The sequence below is a fragment of the Dermacentor variabilis genome, chromosome 4 (genome assembly GCF_050947875.1).
Source record: "Dermacentor variabilis isolate Ectoservices chromosome 4, ASM5094787v1, whole genome shotgun sequence".
NCBI lineage: Eukaryota > Metazoa > Arthropoda > Arachnida > Ixodida > Ixodidae > Dermacentor > Dermacentor variabilis.
Window position 1 is genome coordinate 237,219,867 of NC_134571.1, and position 22,199 is coordinate 237,242,065.

The following is a 22,199-nucleotide window of genomic DNA, read 5'->3' on the forward strand; positions in this document are numbered from 1 at the left end:
GCGGACATAAGTACATTAGGTAGAACATTCCTGCTGTTTAAAGCATTAGTACGCTAAGGCTCCGGCAGAAAACTAAACTAACCAAACTAAATAAAGCTGAAGCATACATCACTATAATTTATTAAAGCACCTGCCTATACCATGTACACTGTGCGATTTGAAATGCCCGCATATTATTTCAAATATATAAAAAAAAAAGAAATGGTCTACTCGCCAGGAAGAAAGAACTCGTGACGAGTTAAGTGTTTTGAAGAAACTGGCAGTCACCGTTTACAAATGCACAAGTTTCTTATCTATGTCGCTCTCCGATACGCATCTGCGTCTTTTGGAAAATGATGAAATTATACATAGCTGTTTTTCCACCGTGATGAAATGCACAATGGTACACAGCAAAAGTATTTCGAATTTATTTATTTTTTTCCAGGCTTGGGCACAGCAGCACCATGAAAATTCGAGAACTACAAGGCAACTTTCAGTGTGTGTTGTTATAGGAGAACCTGTGTCGTTTCAAGCAGTGGCGTAGCCACAGGGGGCTGACCAAGCTTCACGTCCCTCTACCCCGAAATTTTTTTAGCGGATGCCCTGCTTTCATTTATGCCTGGCACGCGGCCTATGAACAAAAGCACATACCCTTCGAACACCCACCCCAGAGAAGTGCGAGATGGTACATGCTTTTCAGCAGACCAGGGGTCTGCTCAAGGTAATAGTTGTATTATTATGTGCCAAGCATGGGAAACTTAACAGAGAATGATGCAACCTTTGCTCCCCCCCCGCCCCCATCCTTGAAAAAAAATCCTGGCTATGCGCCTGGTTTCAAGCCTGAACCTGGATCGGCCAGTTCTTGATGTGGCCGCTCGGTGGAGAGCGACAACGTGGAGTTGCAGTTGGGAAGGGTGCAACAGAACTAAGTCGGAAAGCAAGGGATGGGGAGTCGGAATACTCATCCATCAGGGAGCCAAATGAAAAAGAGTAAATTCACAATGTCAAGAGCATCTTTGGTTATCAGGTACAATGAGTGGAAAAGAAACTTGGCTGGGCGTTGTGTATTTGTGGATTGGAAAAAATTGCACAGAGAAGAATAAAGAGTTAGTGGAATGCATAAAAAAATGGCAGCAGTGGCGTGAACAGCACGGGATCATCCGCATGGAGTGACAGCAATGTCTTTTTGCTGCAGGCTCGGTAATCAGTTCATTCTGATCATCCGTCTTCTATCTACGTCCTGGGCGTAGCTACCTGCCACGTGCGGTCAAGTTTCGCTCTTCGGCCGCTACCCCAAGCAAAGCGCTGACCACAAGAGGACACATGCGGATTGTTCCTAGCTGCTGGTTTGCTGAAACATTTTGACGTCATCAGCGAAAAGGCTACAAATACCAGGACCTTGTTGGGCACCGACCAAATGGCAGCAGTGGCGTGAACAGCACTGGATCATCTGCATGGACTGACAGCAATATCTTTTTGCTGCAGGTTCGGTAATCAGTTCATTTTGATCATTCGTCTTCTATTTACGTGCTGGGCCTACCTGTCACGTGCGGCCTACCTGCCACCTGCCACGTGCGGGCCTACCTGCCACGTGTGGGTAGCGGCCCTTCGGCCGCTACCCCGAGCAATGCGCTGATCACAAGACGACACATGCGGACTGTTCCTAGCTGCTGGTTTGCTGAAACAATATGACGTCATCAGCGAAAGGCTACAAATACCGGGACACTGTTGGGCACCGACCAAATGGCAGCAGTGGCGTGAAGAGCACTGGATCATCCGCATGGACTGACAGCAATATCTTTTTGCTGCAGGTTGGTGACATCTGTTTACTCCTTTTGTAACTTTCACTAACTTGAAATTGTGCCACGCCACTGCCGCCATACGATAGCATACCAGTGTTTGTTGTAACTTACTGTTGGTCATCATGGCAAAAATAAGCAAAGAATTGGTATGTGCCCTTGAGGACCTGAAGAGAGAAATTAGGATCGACCTCAAGAATTTCGAAGATTCTCTGGAACGAGACTTTCGAAATGAACTCAGAGAAATAAAAGCTAATCTAAAGTTTACTGATGACAAATTTGATGATATGGTAACTAATCTGAAAGCAGTCCTAGAAGAAAATAAACGCTTGCGCACTGAAAATGACAACCTAAAGTCACGTTGTGATCAAATAGGAAGTCAAGCGAAATCACACGAGTCTCGAATCGTGGACTGCGAACAGTACTCGCGAAACGCCAATATAGAAATAAAAGGAATATCAGTGAATGCTAACGAAAAACTGATGGAAATTATGATGAAGCTTGGTGACTGTATTGGGGAACCCATATCACCGTCTGATATTGACGTGTACCACCGGGTTTCAATACCAGTAAGCCAAACTAAAAAGAGCATTACTGTCCAGTTTGCACTCCGAAGGAAACGAAATGCTGTGCTGGAGAAAGGAAGACGAAAGCGACTAATGGCTAGTGAAGTTGAGTTTTCTGAATCTGTTCCCATTTACGTCAATGAGCACCTGTGTCCTGAAAGGAAGCGCCTCCTTGCACAGGCCATTGCCAAAAAGTGTAAAACGAACTGGAAGTTTGTTTGGGTGCGTGATGGGCACATTCATGCCCGCAAATCTGAAAACAGTGCCAGACTAAGGATCACTAGCTCGAATGATTTGAATAAAATGAGCTAAAAACATGGATGCCGCCATGAGCTGCCTCGAACTTCCTTCTATCGCAAATCTAGATAGCATTTACTGTGAAAATAGCGTTGCTGTTTTTCATATAAACTGTCATTCTGTGTGCAACAAGGCTGATGAAATACATAGCCTGTTTACTTCCCTTAACTTTTTGTTCCATGCAATAATGTTTACTGAAACCTGGTACCACGATGATTCAACATACTTTGTCCTAGACAATTATACTCATTTTGCTAATAAGAAGCAAACTCGAAGAGGTGGTGGTGTATCCCTGCAAATTGTGAATTCGCTTCAAGCAAAAATACTTGAGAAATTCACATTCTGCACTCCGGACTGTGAAGTGTTAATTGTTCAGAGTGACAAAAATATCTTTTGTTTGTCTACCGCCCTCCAGATGGAAAACTTGAAATTTTTTTTTTTCAGCGTTAGAAGCACTCTTTGATTATGTGTCTATAAATGAGCATGTGCTATACCCTTCCGGTGATATGAATATTGATAGGCGAACCGCGCCACCAGAGCAGACAGAATTTGCTTCTTTATTTGATTCTTACACTCTTGTGAATGTAATTACTGTACCAACGCGCGCAACTTGTTCCACTTCCAACTACTTTAGATTTAATTACCACTAACAATGATAAAAGCACTATAACTTCCGGAACTTTGATAACTGACATCAGTGATCATTTTCCAGTATTTGCCTTTACTGCTAATACCAACCCTAAAGATGCTTCTGAATCACCGGTGTCTTATTATCGCTGCCTTGATTCAAAATCCCTCGACACCTTTCGTAATGGAATATGTACAGCCAACTTCTCCCATATATTGTCGCTACCTGACGCAGATGTTGCGTATGATGCACTAATGATTGTGTTAAACTAAATATATCAAAACTGCTTTTTTTAAAAATGCTGCCGCAAACGAAAATCGAAGAAACCATGGATTACGAATGCCTTATTGAAAAAAATTTAAAGAAGAACGAAACTATATGCGCAATTCATTAAATCCAAGCATCCCGTGAAATTGTCTCAATATAAGAAATATCGCAATAACTTGAACAAAGAACTACGTCAAGTCAAGCATGAATACTTCAGCTATTCGTTCTCAGATAATTTTAGCACGAACCCTCAGCATCGATGGCATCAACTAGGTAAACTGCTTGAACGTCGCTACAACAGTGGTCCAAACTGCATTATGCGCGATGGTGCTGTGCTGACAGGGCAGGATCTCTCAAATGCTTTTAACGATTTCTTTGTGAATATCACAAATACAGCAAGCTCTCCTATTAATTCAACAAACACATCAATTCACCAAGCATCAGGAGTCTCGATGTCGATGTTTATGTCCCCTACAACCGAAAATGAAATAATTTCTGTATTCAGAAATCTTAAAAACAGTAGGGCTTTAGATATTAACGGTTTTCAAATAAAACCTGTAAAGTATGTAATTAATTTGTTAGCTCCAATCTTAACATACATATTCAACTTTTGTCTCAGTAGTGGAGTATTTCCTAAACAGATGCAGATTGCAAAAGTTATCGTGATACACAAAGGAGGTGATACCTTTGAATTGTAAAATTATAGGCCAATTTCTATTCTACCGGTAATTTCTAAAGGCATAGAAAAAATTACTCACACGAGAATAACTAATTTTTTAGATAAGCATTCCGTTTAGTCGAATGATCAGTTCGGGTTCATACCAAGAAGATCCACTGAGTTGGCACTGCTCAAGCAAAAGGAACTCATCATAAATGCATTTGAAGACAAGCTCCTTGTCCTCGGAATTTATACCGACTTCTCCAAAGCCTTTGATTTAATCAATCATGACTTGTTAGTAAATAAACTAAACCACTATGGTATAAGAGGGATTCCTAATTCTTTGATACGGTCATACCTTCAACATCGTAAACAAATTGTAGCACACGATGATGCTCTGTCTGATGGCCAATACATAAAATCGGGTGTGCCGCAAGGCAGCATCTTAGGCCTTTGTTGTTTTTAGTTTACTTAAATGATCTATTTTACCCTAAGCTACCGGTTAACCTTACTGCCTACGCTGATGATCTTATGGTGCTCATTACGGGTAGTAGAGAAAATGACTTACCCTCTAGAGGTAATGAGTTTTTGCAATACATGTGTGAGTAGTCGCGGGAAAATTACCTAAAGGTGAACACAAGCAAAACTAAAGCCATGGTATTTCGAGCGAAAAACAAAGTTGTAAAGGATATTATGCTTAGGTTTGGGAACAACTATATTGAAATCGTGCATACTATCAAATGTCTGGGAGTAACCTTCTCGGAATCGCTTAATTGGTATGCCCAAATTAATAACATACGATCAAAAATGAACAAAGTGAACGGGGTGCTATGTTGTCAACGGTATGTGCTATCAACAAGAATTAAACTATTAATCTACAATGCTTTCTTAGTTCCAATACTTAACTATTGCCACACTGTCTGGGGCACAAGTACGAAGCATAATTTATCCAAGATTATTGTTACTCAGAAACGTGCGATAAGATTAATTGCTAACATACCGTGGTATAGCCACACAGAAAGCTATTATTCAGAGTTTAACATCATTCAAGTGCCTAATCTTTATGCCTTCAGATTAATTCTTATGCACAAGAATGGTATTAGAACAAACAATATAGATATGTTGACACTATGCAACCTGTGCCCATGGATAATGTATGCCGTTGCACCGCTTGGTCTACACCGTTTTGTCGGAGTGTGTACTGATTTCAATCAAGCGCCTATAAACTTCCCTGTTACCTTAACACACTTGAACGTAATAACATCTCACTGCAAGAAATATTGAAAAATAAGTTAATTAGTGTTTTGCTGCTCCTGCACTAATGTATGGTGTTTCATTCTGTTTTTGTATGTCGCGCTATTGTTTCTTACATCACACAATGTTAACAAATGCACTAAGGCTGTTGTCAATTTTGTACGTATATTTTCTTACTGGTCCCTACTGTATTTTTCCCATTGTACGTTCACAAATTTCGCAATGTATTCCAATGTTTCTAGTATTTCTCTGCGTTTGTCATGACTAAGCTGTTTCCTCGTCATACTGTCATGTGGGGCGTAATGGGTTTTTTTTTTTTTTTCAAGCCGCTGCATGCAGCTTTTACCCTTACGTCTGCTCTCATTCTGTATTCTGTGGAAAGAGAGAAATAAAGATTATTATTATATTATAAGGGTTTCGGGAATGGTGCTGAAATTGTCCTATTAGGTGACATGAACACCCACATACAGGATTTAGATGGCTATACCGACAATAACGGGAAGTCAATGCCAGACCTTTGTGAGCAACATAACCTCGTTATCGTGAATACAGGGCCTAAGTGTGAAGGACAGATCACGTGGGAAGTGGGAAACCGGCAATCAACCATTGATTACTGTCTGATGACAGAAGGAATTCATGATAAGTTGAGAGAAATGGTCATTGATGAGGAAGGGTTTAGCAGCATAGGGAGTGACCATAAACGCATCATTTTGAAAAAGGGATATGTACAGGGTGTCTACCAAGTTGACATTTCCAAATTCCCTGAGTTTTCCAGGTTTTCCCTGAGCACCTTTGCCAAATTCCCTGAATGAGCCAGAACTTTGTTTTATGTCAAGACAGGCTGACACCATGTTGCCCGATGCTGTCACTATCTAGTAAGCATGCTGAAACAAAAAAAAAAAACTTAATCCAGTTTAAATAGTAAGGATTAATACCTATTTTATTTAAAAAGAAAACAGAAGGAAGGTGTTAGTAAAATGCACAGCAAAAGAAATGGTAAAGCCCATTCCAAATTGAGTCGAACATGTTCAAATACGAATAAAAAGGAGATGCATTCATAAGTAAATATTTTTTAATATGAACTATTTCTATCAACTGATAGCAAGCTCATCTGTATGAGGCCCTGAACTTTGTCACAACTAAGGTTCTCTCTCAGCAGCTGGGAAGTCGACCTCAACTGTCCTGACATACTCTCAGCCCGTACACAACATCTCAGTGTTGGGTTTCACTGCTTAAAACAGTTTATTTTGATTTGAATGAGGGACACCTGTATCTCAGCATCAGCCAACACTTAGTTTTTTTAGCTCAAGCTCCTTCAAAAAGGCGGCGACACCCTTCCTTTCCCGTTAATTCCTCAGTGCGTCGGTCCTTCCTGTTCTCATCCTCCTACTACCACGCTTTCACCACATGGATCATCTGAAGCATTCTCTTGGTCAGTTGTACAGTCAACGTCCGATTTTTCGGATTCTCTAGGGGCCGCAAAAACATCCGAAAATCGGGCAGTCCAAAAATAATGAATGCCTGTCTTTAACTGCCCTTAAAGGCTCAAATTGCCACAGGCACGCCTGAAAAAAGAGAGAGAGAGAAAATGATAAATGAAAGGTAGGGAGGTTAACCAGGACTGAGCCCGGTTGGCTACCCTACAGTGGGGAAAGGGAAAGGGGGACGGAAAGATTAAAAGAGAAAGTCCACTGGGGATATCAGTCGGTCACTCAGTCCGGATCACAGACCCTGACTCAATCCGGTATCTTTCAAATATTGCAGCAGCACTTTTTTGTGGCCTTTTGTAGCTGCGATATGCGAGGCCATGGTCCCAAGATCTTGTTCAAGGTGGATGGCTTTCCATCTAGCTGATTGTGAGCTGTGCAGAGGTCTTGCCTTTCATCTTCAAAAGATGGGCAGTAGCACAGTAGGTGTTCTATGGTTTCCTCGACACCGCAGGCATTGCACTCGACACTAACAGCCATTCCAATCAAAAATGTATATGCACTGGTGAATGCGACGCCCAAACGTAAGTGGCACAGCACTGTTTCCTCATTTCGCGGAAGACCTGGTAACAGCCGCAGTTGCATAAAGGGATCGAGGGAATGCAATCGATGTTGAGTGAATTCAGGTGTGTGCCACTTCTCCAATGTCAAAGAGTGCGCTAGCTTGTCTGTGTTGGGCTGCATCGGTCCGCGATAAAGGTATAGAAACAAGGGTTGCTCCTTCGTGTGCTTTCCTAGCAGCTTCGTCAGCGAGGTCGTTGCCGGAGATACCGCAATGACCAGGCAGCCACTGAAACACGACGTCGTGTCCTTTCGTGATCATGTGATGGTGAATTTCTCGTATCTCCGACACGAGTTGTTCACATGACCCGCGACGAAGAGATGACAGAAGACATTGTAAGGCCGCCTTTGAATCGCCCCAAAAAGCTCTTAAGGCGTGCCACTACACTTACTAGGCATATCGGTGCTCGTACTGTGACAGGAGATGGGGGTGCACGTGTGTATAATTAAGGAATACATACTGTTTCCCGTGACAATTGCCCCTTCCCACGCGACGAAGAGATGACAGAAGCCATTGTAAGGCCGCCTTTGAATCGCCCGAAAAAGCTCTTAAGGCCTGCCAGTACACTTACTAGGCATATCGGTGCTCGTACTGTGACAGGAGATGGGGGTGCACGTGTGTATAATTAAGGAATACATACTGTGTCCCGTGACAATTGCCCCTTCCCACGCTTGTTATGTTTCGCCGCCTAACACTAATGTACTGAGGCGAAGCTAACTTTCGGAGACTGACATTACACAACGCGCTGTGCTCTGCGAGCTTCAAAGCCAATCACGAGGATTACAAAGGCGGAGTCGGTGCCATTGGTGATAGCGGCGAATTCTTTCAAAGAAAAACACGGCACCGCACAGCAAGAAGCTTAATAGCGAACATAGAAGCAGCTAGGCCTAACGTTGCCGCGGTGGTGGTTACGGCTGCCAGCGGATATGCGAGCGAGAGTGCCGGTTCGAGGCGGCGAGATAATCAAAATAGCGGCAGTGGCGGCTTTAATTAATGCCATTTCAGACCTACAGTCAGGGCAATATACATTGACTATATGGAGTACGTGGTGGTGCCGCAAAGCCGCGCAAATTATCGGGCATGTCCGAAAAATCGGGCGTCTAGAAAATCGGTCGTTAACTACTCTGGCAATACATCGTGCCGATGACACGGCGTCAATGACTATTCGTTGCGATTCCTCTGTTACTGGAGCCAGCATTAACACGACTTTCGTTCCCTTTCAATAAAGTGACAGCTAATTTTCCCTGATAGAAGCACAAATTCCCTGAGTTTTCCCTGAGTTTTTCCAGACTGTTCAAATTCCCTGAGAATTCCCGGTTTTCCTGGTTTTCCCGGTTGGTAGGCACCCTGATGTAGTTGGGAAAGAGAGCAAGGAGAGCAAAATGGACAGTCCAAATTTGAACGCTGAACACATAGCAAATATAGCCACTAGAGTTGAGGAAGAACTTGGCAAATGGCCAAGTAACGAGTGGGAATATGGTGAGCATCTAAGTGTAATAACGGCAGAAATAAGGAAAGAGGAACAACATGTTCGTTGGAAAGGAGAAAAGAAACCGAAAAGCTGGTGGAACAAGGAGATACGAGAAGCGATCGCCAAAAGACAGAAAGCATCTCGAGAGCACAGGCAGGCAAAGAAGGCGCAGTTGCCGCAGGATGAAGTAACCAGTAAATGGGAAATATACCGGGAGAAAAAGTCTATGGTTCAAATACTGGTGCAAGGAAAATTAAAAGGTGAAAGTGAACGTTGGTTGTCAGAAATACGTGAGAAAAAGAAGGCCGCACCTAGAATATTTAGGGACCACATAAAATTATTAGGCAGCAAGTCAACAACAATACAACAACATATCCTAGACGAAGATGAAAACAGACTGGAACGACAAGCGGCAATAAATTACATGCGAAAAGTCACAGCCGAATCTTTCCAAGGCAATGACGAAGTTGTATTTGAAGAAAAAAAAGAGTATGAAAGAGACCCAAGTGGAAAAGGAGCTGGTGCTGACAAATTTAAACTGGAAGAAAGCGGAAGAGAAAATTCCTAAGTGCACAGCCACAGGGCTAGACGAGGTTCCCATTAGGCTGATAAATGAACTAGGACCAAAAAGTAAGGAAGCTCTGGTGAAAGCAGTGCAAAAAACTTTAAAAGATAGACGAATACCAGACAGTTGGCAAGAAAGTAGAATGAATTTAATTTATAAAGGTAAGGGGGAGAAAGACAGAATTCACTCGTATAGACCGTTGACCATTACATAGGTAATATACAGGCTAGGAATGCAGCCAATCAAATTAAAGCTTCAAGCATGGGCAGAGTATAATGGCATTTTGGGAGAGCTTCAGAATGGCGTCAGAATAGGTAGGCGTTTGGATGATAACTTGTTTATTCTTACTCAGTGTATCGAAATATCAAAAGCAGAAAGCAGACCATTGTATGTGGCCTTTTTAGACATTACAGGAGCCTACAACAACGTAGACCGCAACATTTTGTGGGATATTCCGGAAGGGTAAGGCGTGGGTAACGATTGCCTAAAGTTTTTGAGAGAGGTTTACCTAGAAAATACCGTTTGCGTTGAATAGGAAGGGATGAGAAGCGAGGAGAAAATTCATATGAACAAGGGACTGACGCAGGGGTGCCCTTAATCCTCGCTGCTGTTTATGATGTACATGGTCAGCATGAAGAGGGTGCTAGAAGGAAGTAATATCGGGTTTAATCTCTCATACAAACAGGCGCGTATAGTAGTAGAGCAGCAACTCCCAGGTTTATTTTATGTGGATGACATTGTGTTGCTAGCTAACAAGCAAAGTGATTTGCAATGTCTGGCTAATATCTGTGGACAGGAAGGCAACAATTTAGGTTTGAAATTTAGTGTTAGAATATCAGGTGTTATGGTATTCAATGAAAACAGTGAACAGATAGTGGAGATACCGAGCCAAGAAATACCTCGGGTAACAGAATGTAAATACCTTCGTATATATATATAAACGAAGGCAATAACAGGAAAAAACCATAACAGCAGGAAAAGAAAAGCAGTTATTATGAAGCACAGAGCGGTATGGGGATACAATAGGTACGAGGTCCTCCGAGGTATGTGGAAAGGTGTAATGGTTCCAGGACTTACTTTTGGAAATACGCTTGTTTGCTTTAAATGAGGGGTACAATCAGGACTCCACGGGAACCAAAGGTCAGTGGGTCGCCTCGCATTGGGCGCTCACGGGAAGACTACAAATGACGCTGTGCAGGGGGATATGGGCTGGACTAGTTTTGAAGTGACGGAAGCTCGCAGTAAAATTGAGTATGAAGAAGGGCTGAGGCATATGGAAGAAAGTAAATGGGCTGGGAGAGAGTTCAGGTATCTGTACAGGCAAAACATTGATTCACAGTGGAGGAAAAGAACTCGGAACCTTACCAGCAAGTATGCGGCATGTAGGGTGGGCAACACAGCAGCAAAGAAGGTCAAGCGGAAAGTTAGAGAGGCTGAATTAATCTCATGGGTGGCGGCAATGGAAAAGAAACCTGCCATGAGTAACTACTTAAGAGGAAAAAATGAAATCAGGAAAGAAACCATTTATGATAACTCAAAGGGAAGTTCATTACTTTTCGAAGCGAGATCGGGATGCCTTAGAACACGCACCTATAAAGCGAGATATAAGAAGGAAGAAGAAGCATGTGCTTGCTGCGGTAAAGCTAGGGAAACGACGGAGCATGTTTTATTAGAATGTGAAGATGTCTACCCAGCGGTCGATTTAGGCACCACTGGCCTCCTTGAAGTCCTTGGGTTCAGCGGGAGCAGTGGTAAAGCAAACATGTCCGCAATAGGCATTAGTAAGAGGCGATTGGAGGATTGGTGAAAGAAAAGTAGGAAAACGACAAAAGACGGAGACGTACAAAAGCACAGTTCGCAATAGGGGATCAGAAAATTTGGCCGTGGCAGTTAATAGCGTTTTTCTTTTTTTTCATTGTTTAACCTAGGTAGGACATTAGGCAGTATAATAGCAAGAGCTTGGTGGCGCAACCCAACGCCCCGTTCCAAAGGGGATGCTCATAACATCCATCCATCCATCCATCCATTAAGAATTATACGTTTTATATCTCAGTGTTTTGATGTATTATTCGCATTGTGTACACAGATGCTTTTGCTATTATAATATTTTTGTGTATCGATATTTGGCACACACAATTACCAATGTATGAGTTGTATTTCTGTGTTGATGTCTTTTTTTTTTGTGATTACTCCTAATGCTCTAAGGTGCAGAAATGTAGAACTGTAAATAAATAAACATTAGGGCAACCTTTTTTTGTTGTTTCTGAATGCCGACAGCCCACATTTCTTCATGGCAGTTCTGAGTTACGTAACGAATACAGAACCACAGACATAAACTAAAAAAAAAAATTACATTCATGGCTAAAATTGCTGTTGCCGTTATAATGACATTTGAGTCTAGCAAATTCGTCGTCGTCAAAGTGAATGTGCCCCTACCCAAAACCATTGCCTATTCTGTTCGACATGGCATTGCAACAAGTCGAAGCATTTTCGCTAGCGAACGCTTTCAATTATGTAACCAAAAGTGGCTCATGCATACGTACTGACGTCAGCAGATATGCAAATTTTGCCATGAGTCGGAGAAATACCAACCATGTAGTGGAGCTCCCGAGGCTTTGCGCAGCTGCGACTCGCACCGGGTTCGGCATAGATGTGCTCGTCACTTAGGCTGCGCCGCATCCCACCGCTGACGTACACGTCGTCGTAGTCGTGGGCGACCACCGAGTCGTCGGCCGAGAGCGCCGTGCCGCGCCTGCTGGCGTTCGGCCACACGCGCTGCTTCATCTCGGTGTAGACATCGTGAGCGAACGTCCGCGGAGGCTTGATCGGCGCGGGCGGCTGCTGCATGGAAGTTCTCGGCGGGCGCGACGTGCTCAAAGCGTCGTACTGGCGGGCCCGCTGAAGAACCGACGCTCGCTTGTCACAAACCGCGCCTCCGGATTCGGAACGGTCGTCGCTTCCCGTCGGTTGCTTCCTCCCGAGACGGTTCGAGGCAGCGTCCAGCAGCTGCGGCTCGAACCTGGCGCGCAGCTTCTGCACCACTGAATCGGCGCGCGACGTTAGCACCGGCGTGGAGCGTTTCACACGCTGCGGTCGCCTCGGTGTCGCAGCCGGCTCGGAAGGCGCTCCACGTCGAGCACTCATGCCGCGCTGTCACCAACGCCAACTGGGAAACCTCAGCACGCATGCATACACGCTCACTGTACCCAACTATAACCGAGCAAAAACAATGCCATATGCACTGTGGAGGAAGGAAAGCGTTCTGTTTTGCAGGTGTTCTTTATAGCCAAACCACAGATGGCCAAACCGCTAAAACCATCGCTGCTAGAAACTGCTCAGGTAAAACTCCGCCTGGTAGCGGCGCGAGAACGTGACCCTCTGCAGCCTCCTCTCGCGAGGTGGCGCTGCCGCCTCTCGCGAGGCGGCAGCGCCATCTCGCCAATCGCCGAATCTAACAGCCGAATCTTTCCAAGGCAAGGACGAAGTTGTATTTTAAGAAAAAAAGAGCATGAAAGAGACCCAAGGGGGAAAGGAGCTAGTGCTTACAAATTTAAACTGGAAGAAAGCGGAGGAGAAAATTCCTAAGCGCACAGCCACAGGACTAGACGAGGTTCCCGTTAGGCTGATAAATGAACTGGGACCAAAAAGTAAGGAAGCTCTCGTGAAAGCAGTTGAAAGAACTTTAAAAGATAGACGAATACCAGACAGTTGGCGACAAAGTAGAATGAATTTAATTTATAAAGGTAAGGGGGAGAAAGACAGAATTCACTCGTATAGACCGTTGACCATTACATCGGTAACATACAGGCTAGCAATGCAGGCAATCAAATTAAAGCTTCAAGCATGGGCAGAAAATAATGGCATTTTGGGAGAGCTTCAGAATGGCTTTAGAATAGGTAGGCGTTTGGATGATAACTTGTTTGTTCTTACTCAGTGTATTGAAATATCAAAAGCAGAAAGCAGACCGTTGTATGTGGCCTTTTTGGACATTACAGGAGCATACGACAACGTAGACCGCAGCATTTTGTGGGATATTCTGGAAGGGGAAGGCTTAGGTAACGATTGTATACAGCGTAATTTTGAGAGAGATTTACCTAGAAAATACCGTTAAATTTGCATTGAATGGGAAGGGATGAGGAGCGCGGAGAAAGTTCATATCAACAAGGGACTGAGGCAGGGGTGCCCTTTATCCCCGCTGCTGTTTATGATGTACATGGTGAGGATGGAGAGGGCGCTAGAAGGAAGTAATATCGGGTTTAATCTCTCATACATACAGGCAGGTACAGTAATAGAGCAGCAACTCCCAGGTTTATTTTATGCGGACGACATTGTGTTGCTCGCAAACAAGCAAAGTGATTTGCAACGTCTGGCTAATATCTGTGGACAGGAAGGCAACAATTTAGGTTTGAAATTTAGTGTTAGAAAATCAGGTGTTATTGTATTCAATGAAAACAGTGAACAGACAGTGGAGATACAGGGCCAAACAATACCTCGGGTAACAGAATATAAATACCTTGGTATATGGATAAACGAAGGCAACGGATATATGGAAACACAGGAAAAAACCATAACAGTCAAGGGGAAGAGAAATGCAGCCATAATGAAGCACAGAGCGCTATGGGGATACAATAGGTACGAGGTCCTCCGAGGTATGTGGAAAGGGGTAATGGTTCCAGGACTTACTTTTGGAAATGCGGTTGTTTGCTTTAAATCAGGGGTACAATCAGGACTCGACGGGAACCAAAGGTCAGTGGGTCGCCTCGCATTGGGCGCTCACGGGAAGACTACAAATGAAGCTGTGCAAGGGGATATGGGCTGGACTAGTTTTGAAGCGAGGGAAGCTCGCAGTAAAATTGAGTATGAAGAACGGCTGAGGAATATGGAGGAAAGTAAATGGGCTGGGAGAGTGTTCAGGTATCTGCACAGGCAAAACATTGATTGACAGTGGAGGAAAAGAACTAGGAAGCTTACCAGCAAGTATGCGGCCTGTGGGGTGGGCAACACAGCAACAAAGAAGGTCAAGCGGAAAGTCAGAGAGGCTGAATTAATCTCATGGGTGGCGGCAATGGAAAAGAAACCTGCCATGAGTAACTACTTAAGGGGAAAAAACGAAATTAGGAAAGAAACCATTTATGATAACTCAAAGGGAAGCTCATTGCTTTTCGAAGCGAGATCGGGATGCCTTAGAACACGCACCTATAAACCGAGATATAAGAAGGAAGAAGCATGTGCTTGCTGCGGTAAAGCTAGGGAAACGACGGAGCATATTTTATGAGAATGTGAAGACGTCTATCCAGCGGTCGATTTAGGCACCACTGGCCTCCTTGAAGCCCTTGGGTTCAGCGGGAGCAGTGGTAAAGCAAACACCCACGAAACAGTGTTAAAAACTTCTTGAAACGGCTACAAACGGCTATAGACGTCTTGGTCTAAGATAAGACTGAAAATAGAATTTCTTCTAAACATAACCTCAGCCCTTGGAATATGCTCGTATATATTCTATCTGCGGCAAAACCCACTACTGGTGTCACGAGAGTGTCTGTTTTGGTAAATGCATTCAGAATGTCTAACTCAAGAACTTTTCTAGATCTTTTTGTCTAAAAGTGCATAAAATGCCAAACGACGTGTTAAATGTGCGGTTACCGTCGGCCGTCGGCGTTAGCGAATAAAAGACGCCACAGATAAATCGAACTCGTTGGAAGCAACATAAGTTAATTGGCTTTAATATTAAGTAATTTCACACCAGAACTTCAACAATCAAGGGCGTGTTATTTTTTTCCATACGGGGCGCGCACACGACGCCTGTAAAACATTCTATGCTCGCGCAGCAGGTATTTACAGCAGCAGGAGTGAAACGCCGGTGTTGCACAGCGGCTTCAGAGAGCCACCGCGCTGCGATCACTTCGGCGGCACAATCCAAATTTATCGGACATCTCATTCTGTGCTGGAAACACTGGGAGGCAGGAAGTTTGAAAAAACGGCCACTGGCGCCCGCTATGTCTCGGTCGTGGGTTCGTTATCCAGTTGTGCGTCATTCTAAGCCGTTCTGTACATTTATACTGGATATTAACAGGAGTCATTTAACTGTGCTGATGCTGTGTGCCGTGTGTTTTGCATCAGTGCTTCGTGACATCGGTTGTATTGCGTGTTTTCGCCGACGGCTTACTACCACAATGGCGGAATCTGCGTTCGCCGCCTTCGTGTCTCGGTGCGTCTTTGTACGTCGCACGTTCGGATAACACTTTTTCCGGTAAGTGAAATACATTGCGCTTCGTTTTTCATCAACAATGTGAATATATTTAGGTGTTACCCGCGACAATTCTTGATACATGGGCTCTTCTGCCCTGCGAGTTTTCGTCATTACTTCTATACGAGGGTTCTGCTTGTGTTCAGCCGTTCAGCACTACCGCGCTCCACGACTTCCGCAACAACAGTCAGAACTTTGCCCTGCTTGTTAGCCTGTGCTTAACGTAGCACGAGCCAACCGAAAGGAGTGCATTCAAAGACGACACGCTGGCTGTAATGCTGAACCATACTGAACTCGCCCTATTTTGTGTCCTTTTGTTCTTACGTGTGCGCGCGTGTGTGTCAGTGACTATGCAGTTTGTAGCGTTCCCACTTTATAGCAAAACAAAAAATATAACTGCAATGTTTTCTTCATCTATACAATTCCAAATTAAATCGTCTGCTGATGTACAAATTTCACTTGTGTTTTGTTCTAAATAAGCAGCAAAACCTTTAACCTAGTAGGTGCTTCATCTGGGAGTGAAATCACGACAGCTTGGTATTTATTAATGAATGACTGTGACTGGGGGTCACCTTATTTGTAATTGCAAATCTGCCTTTCAACTGACTTGATGCTATCTTATTTTGTCCCTTTCACTCTATAGACGGCTGGACATCCTTCTTGTACCTTGGCGCTAGCTGGATGACGGGACCTCATCATGATCAGTGTAAGCCAATGTACTGTACCCTCTCTGGTCCTCCCAGTGCTTTTTATATGGGTTAAGGCCAGGGAGCGCTTCGTGGTAAAATAGCTAGTTGGTGTCTCACAAACGGCCATTTTTTTTGCACTGGTCCATTATAAGCTGCCACTATTATAACCAATTTCTCAGTGCCAGTGTACATACACAGTTCTACTAATAATTAGTTTCCCTAAGCCTTACAAAATTTACCTGTAGGTAGTCATTGCTATCTAAGAACTCACAAATTAACTCTGCTGTGTCATAGAAGTATTCCATACATGAGTAAACATTTTCTACAGCAGTGTACATTACACCTTGCTTCCCTAATGCACAAATGTATTCAAGCCAGTATTTGATTAGTTTGCTATTCTAAATGTTTTCTGTGTGGTTTAGTTTCTTTACAGGAACTTACTGTACAGCATCAGCAAGCAGTCTAATTTAAGATTTATGTGTGCTGTAAAAAGTGTGCTTTGCCGCTAGAATTGATAAAACATGGGCCAAGGCTTCCATACAAGGACAAACTTCAATTTCGCTGTACCACCATCAGCACTTGGCTGGCGCTTGCAAAATGAATCACATCAAGTAGCTTGTGCCAGGCTTTTTTAACCTTATTGTGAGGAGATCACAAAGTGATCTGTGGAGGCGCCTGCGTCTGAGATATAGATTGCGCTGCAACATATGTGCGTGCAAAACAGGCATGATGCTGAGGGTTCCAGCAGTTTGCAGAGGTGCTTTTAAAATTTTGTCATAACTGCCATTTTACCTGTGCTGTTTTTTATCACCTATTTCAATAATATCATTGGAGGTGTTATCAGAATTTATCAATCTATTTGCCCTGGCCCATTAGCCTGCCACATTTGCCTTTTCACTAGGTGGGCAATTATTCTGCATGGACCATTACTTGAATACACCTTTTTGTGTGCAGTGGCTTCTCAGTTGCAAGTCAGCATAGATGCTCAGAATTACCTGAGGCTATAGATACACTGATGAATTTGCCACCTACACGAATCACTTTGCACTTTCTCACGCAAACAGCATGTCAACACTTCCAAGTCAGTGGGCAATGTTATCGTTTGATCACATCATTAGATACTTTCAACTTTGTATGACGCATCATCCAAGGTGTTGCGTCATTTGTGTGAGGTATTGCCCGAAGCCAATTAGGGTCACATGAAAATATATCAACAAAAGTGATTGATCCAGCTAGGAGTGTTGCTTTGGAACGCTACTTTATCACCAGTCCTCCTTTGCATGCTACCTGCTTACTCTGTACTGTGTCATGTTTAAGTTTGAAAGAAAGGCAACAGCTAGGCAGCACAAAATGCCAAACTTGCTTTTAGTTCAACAATATAAAACGCTATTTAACTTTTTAATTAAGTTAGTACATCATTTACCTGCAGAGTGAATTACTGTTTTAAACTGATTATATTTTGCAGGAAGCTTCTCCGACTTGTTTGACAGGTTGATAAGTGGCTTTTTAGCCACAAAACACCATACAATAAATTAAAGGCTGACTTTGACTCTGCTATGCAATTTAATGACTATATGCCAGGAACAGGTCTCTGAGTTGTGGCACTGGCTAACACTCCCAGCGTTCTGCTAGGACACATAAATACCCAAGAATGTGGATGGGAAAACGACGCCGCTGTAGCTCAATTGGTAGAGCATAGCATGCGAAATGCGAAGGTTGTGGGTTCAGTTCCCACCTGCGGCAAGGTGTTTTTTCATCCACTTTAATTTCCATTATTTATCGTTTCTTTATTTAATTTATTAAGCACAAGTAATTTCCCCTATGTTGTCCTTGGTGTCAGTGTTTGTTGGCTTCTTATGATAGGAAATATACAGTACTAGTCATTTTAAACATCATCGCATACATACCTTAAGATACCCGTAATTTAAGAGAAAGGAGTGCTTAAATTTATTTTTAATGTGAGCCAAACTTCTTACTTAGCAAATATTGCTAATTGAAGTTCCAATTTCAACATTCCCATTTCCTCCCTTGCCCTTTTTTTCTTGTTCTGTGCAGGTATTGCTTTCCTATGTCTACAAGAACCATCACGCGTGGCCTGTGACAGCAAGCTTTTGTGGGCAGCCAGTGCTTTCCTAGGAAGGCTGGCCTACTCTGGCAGCGGCGGCAATCATCTTCAAGATTTATCCATGATCACCTTTGCTGCTATTCGTCACTCTTGTTAATTACACTTTCTGCATCTTTTCTAATTTATTAGGTAATAAAGTATGAGTATGTGACATGGTGTGAAGTTGATGCCTTGCTGCATTTTTGCTTGCAATCACCTTTTATGCATGAAAAGCTCATCATACAGTTTATGAAAAAAATAACAGCATATTATGATTTATCTTTCAGTTCTTGTAACATGCAACGTACAAGGAATTCACTAATGGATAGTATGCCGAAGAACTCGCCATTATTTCTGCGTGATGCTGTGCAAGCATGTGGCGTTACCTTACAAGAGGCACCCAGAAAGTAAGTTACAATTTACCTTTAAATGAAGCAGGGACATCAGAAAAATATATTTATATTGCTAGTTAGAGTGGTTCGCAGAGTGTTTTTCCAGATGTGTACTATCCTTTATTTCGTAACTCATTGCAGCACAGTGTTCTGTTTCGTATACTGGTGGAAGGCTATTGTGCCCCCTGTAGCTGAAACCAGGATGTAATTTTTGCCTGAACTGCAGCATCACTGACAAAATTTTTCTTTGCTAGAAACTATTTGAATTTGGTGGAGACCCAGCAGGGCGAAGTTTTGTCAATAATGACGTGTTTCACGCAGAGATGTTGTTTACGTCAATGAGTGAACATTGGAATTATATCAGCATACAATACAGATCTTGTTTTATTTGCAAAATAATTCTGAAAGGTGGCATTCAATTGATTGGTCTAATTAAAAAGCACAAATTGACCAATGAGGCTGTACTACACTATTCCCATGGTTCACATCTGGAAAAACTACCTCTGTATCACGCTATCCGACAATATAAACTTTTTTTTCTGATGTCCATGCCTCGTTTAAAATAAATTGTAACTGTGGGCGAACGTCGTGTTACTGTAACAGCTGCCGCAAAAATTTGAGGGAATGTCTAATAAAATTCTGCAGTTGTTCTTGTCAAGCTGTCCATTAGCCAACGTTTAGCGTACCGTTAGCAGGGCTTACTGAAGTACTTCTAGACGTCCATGGCTACAAAATGTCTTGATCAAGACAGCTACTAGGCTTTTGAATTAGCCGTTCAAGACATCTTTTAAACATCAAATAGCTGCTTGCGTGTTTCATGGGCAGGTCCGCAATAGACATCAGTAAGAGGCGATTGGAGGATTGGTGGAAGAAAAGTAGGGAAACGACAAAAGACGGAGACGTACAAAAGCACAGTTCGCAATAGGGTATCAGAAAATTTGCACGTGGTAGTTCATAGGGTTTTTTTTTTCATTGGTTAACCTAGGTAGGATATTAGGCAGCATAGTAGCAAGAGCTTGGTGGCGCAAGCCACCGCCCCGTTCCAAAGGGGACGCTCATAACATCCATCCATCCATCCAGGCGGCAGCGCCACCTCGCGAGGCGGCAGCAAATACTTGGGCAGTAGCGGGGGAACAAGTAAGGAATCATCTGTCAAGAAAAAGGTTAAGGAGGCAGAGAGGGGTATGTGGAGTACAGAGATGCAAACCAAATCGGCATTGGAGACATAGAGGACGTTTAAGCAAGAAATAGCCAAAGAAAATATTTACGATAACTCTAAGGGAAGCTCATTGTTGTTCGAAGCCAGGACAGGTGTACTGAGGACTAAAACGTACCGAGCCAGATACCAGGAGATAGATTTGGTGTGCGAGGCGTGTAGAGAGGAGGAGGAAACGGCGGAACACCTGATACTTGCTTGTAAACAACTTCACCCTGCAGTTGAATCTAACGGGGAACTATTCAAAGCCTTGGGTTTTAAAGACAGTGAAAGTAGAATAGACTTTGAACAGGTAGAAATAACTAAACGGAGGCTATCTGATTGGTGGACAATATCAACGCAAAAGTAGAGGAGTAAATACATAGGTATGCATGCATATAGAACCATTAAAGGCTAGGTGGCGCGCGCCGCCGCCGCCCGATTCAAAGGGTTGAGCCACAATCATCCATCCATCCATCCATCCAGGCGGCAGCGCCAAAAAGAAATTTACCGAAGAAGAAGACACATGCATAGAGTTTCCTACAAAAATTACTAGAGGGAACTCTGGCGCTGCAGTCGTTGTCCTACCATGGGAATGATGGGAAGTACATGGATTTGTCTGATCTTCGTGCTCGTGGATTCAGATGTTTTTGTGGCTTTGTTTATTACGCTATATAAATCTTATTGTCGTATATTTCAGCGCAATCTATATTCTTCAAAGGGAAGAAGACGCCGGGAACGCGTACCATTGCTATTAATTGCAAGGATTGAGCTTGTCCAGGTGGTCAAATCGAAACGCGCCAAGCGTCTGAAGGCACTGGCATGCCCGCGATCAATTCGCAAGGGCGTTTCATTCGCGTGTCGATGCATGCGTCCGTGGCTTAATGGTTTCAATATCAGGCGTCTTCGCTAGAGTCCCTGTGTTCGAATCCTGAAGTCTGGCAATTTTAATGATGTTTATTTAATTCTTTATTACGCAATACACTGTTGAAAATGACGCGTTTACAAAGTCACGAAGCTGGTTTGAAGCCAAAAAGACGAAGTTTAGGCAAATCCATGTACATCCCATAATTCCCATGCTGGGACAACCGCTCCCATTGCAGCTCCCGTAGACACTAGCGCCAGAGTTCCCTCTAGTAATTTTTGTAGGAAACTCTATGGGCACATGTACTGTGTGTGGTAAATATGTAGAAACGATGGAACACCTCATACTAGAATGTGATGGTATCAATCCCGATGTCGATGCGGCCACAGTCACCCTTCCTGAGGCCCTAGGGTTCAGAGATGATAGTCATGTAAATAAATATGCGGTGGAAATTAGCAAAAGGCGATTGGAGGATTGGTGGCTCAAAAGCAGAGAGGTGACATAAGGTTAAAAGGGTAGGAAGACGTATTTAAAGAAAATCGAGTAATTCAATAACACACAACACAGATAAAAATAAAAGGCAAAATAAAAATCTGAGCATGGTGGCAACTGCCATCGCCCCGTTTCAGAGGGGACGCTCCTACCTTCCGCAGACCGGGCGGTCAAGAGCGGTCCTGTGCACGAGGCTTCAGCGACTTCGTTCGTAGCTAAGTACTCTTTTATCTTTATTAGCTAGTGTTTTGAAGTGTTTTCTTTTGCATGGAGTATGGGCGCAAATTTTGAATTCTTGGTAGGAGTAGTAAACGTACCGGCTTTGTCTAGGTCTGGCGGCTCCACCGTTAGGCCTAGGTGGTAGGAGGGACCTATTTGATAGGCTTATTTAATTCTTTCAGCTAGCTCTTCGGATTCTTACATGGAGTAGGGAGTGATAATTCTTTATTTTTGTTTGGGATAGTGGTCGAGGGCGGCTTTGCCTGAGTGATTTGGCGAACTTACTCGTTGGGCCTAGGGACGTAGGCCTAGCGATGAAATCGAAGAACGTGAAGGCCGCGGGGGACGGGGAGCAAGTGCAGTGCGACGAGTGCCTGCGATGGTGCTTCCTCGACGAGACTGAATTCCAGAATTTAGCAGACGCGGAGGGGTCTAGTTTCACGTGCAGGTCGTGCGAGGGCGTCAG

At 43.5% G+C, this 22,199-nt stretch overlaps 1 protein-coding gene and 1 long non-coding RNA gene across 12 annotated transcripts in view; one reads left to right on the forward strand and one right to left on the reverse strand.

The window, feature by feature from the left end:
• LOC142580219 (DENN domain-containing protein 2D-like) overlaps window positions 1-12,921 on the reverse strand; it is a 674,834-nt gene extending 661,913 nt beyond the window's left edge. For all 11 annotated transcript variants that reach the window (XR_012827652.1, XM_075691126.1, XM_075691127.1 and 8 more), the window contains exon 1: window positions 12,126-12,921. Coding sequence is in view for 10 of the 11 variants with exons in the window: in XM_075691126.1 (XP_075547241.1) it covers window positions 12,126-12,677 (552 nt within the window). In the remaining variant the exon portion in view is untranslated. The remainder of the gene's footprint in view (window positions 1-12,125) is intronic.
• Window positions 12,922-15,399: 2,478 nt separating this feature from the next.
• LOC142580218 (uncharacterized) lies at window positions 15,400-18,824 on the forward strand. Its single transcript, XR_012827651.1, has 3 exons — window positions 15,400-15,780; window positions 16,421-16,483; window positions 18,522-18,824. It is a non-coding gene; the product is annotated as an uncharacterized LOC142580218 (long non-coding RNA).
• Window positions 18,825-22,199: the final 3,375 nt, after the last annotated feature.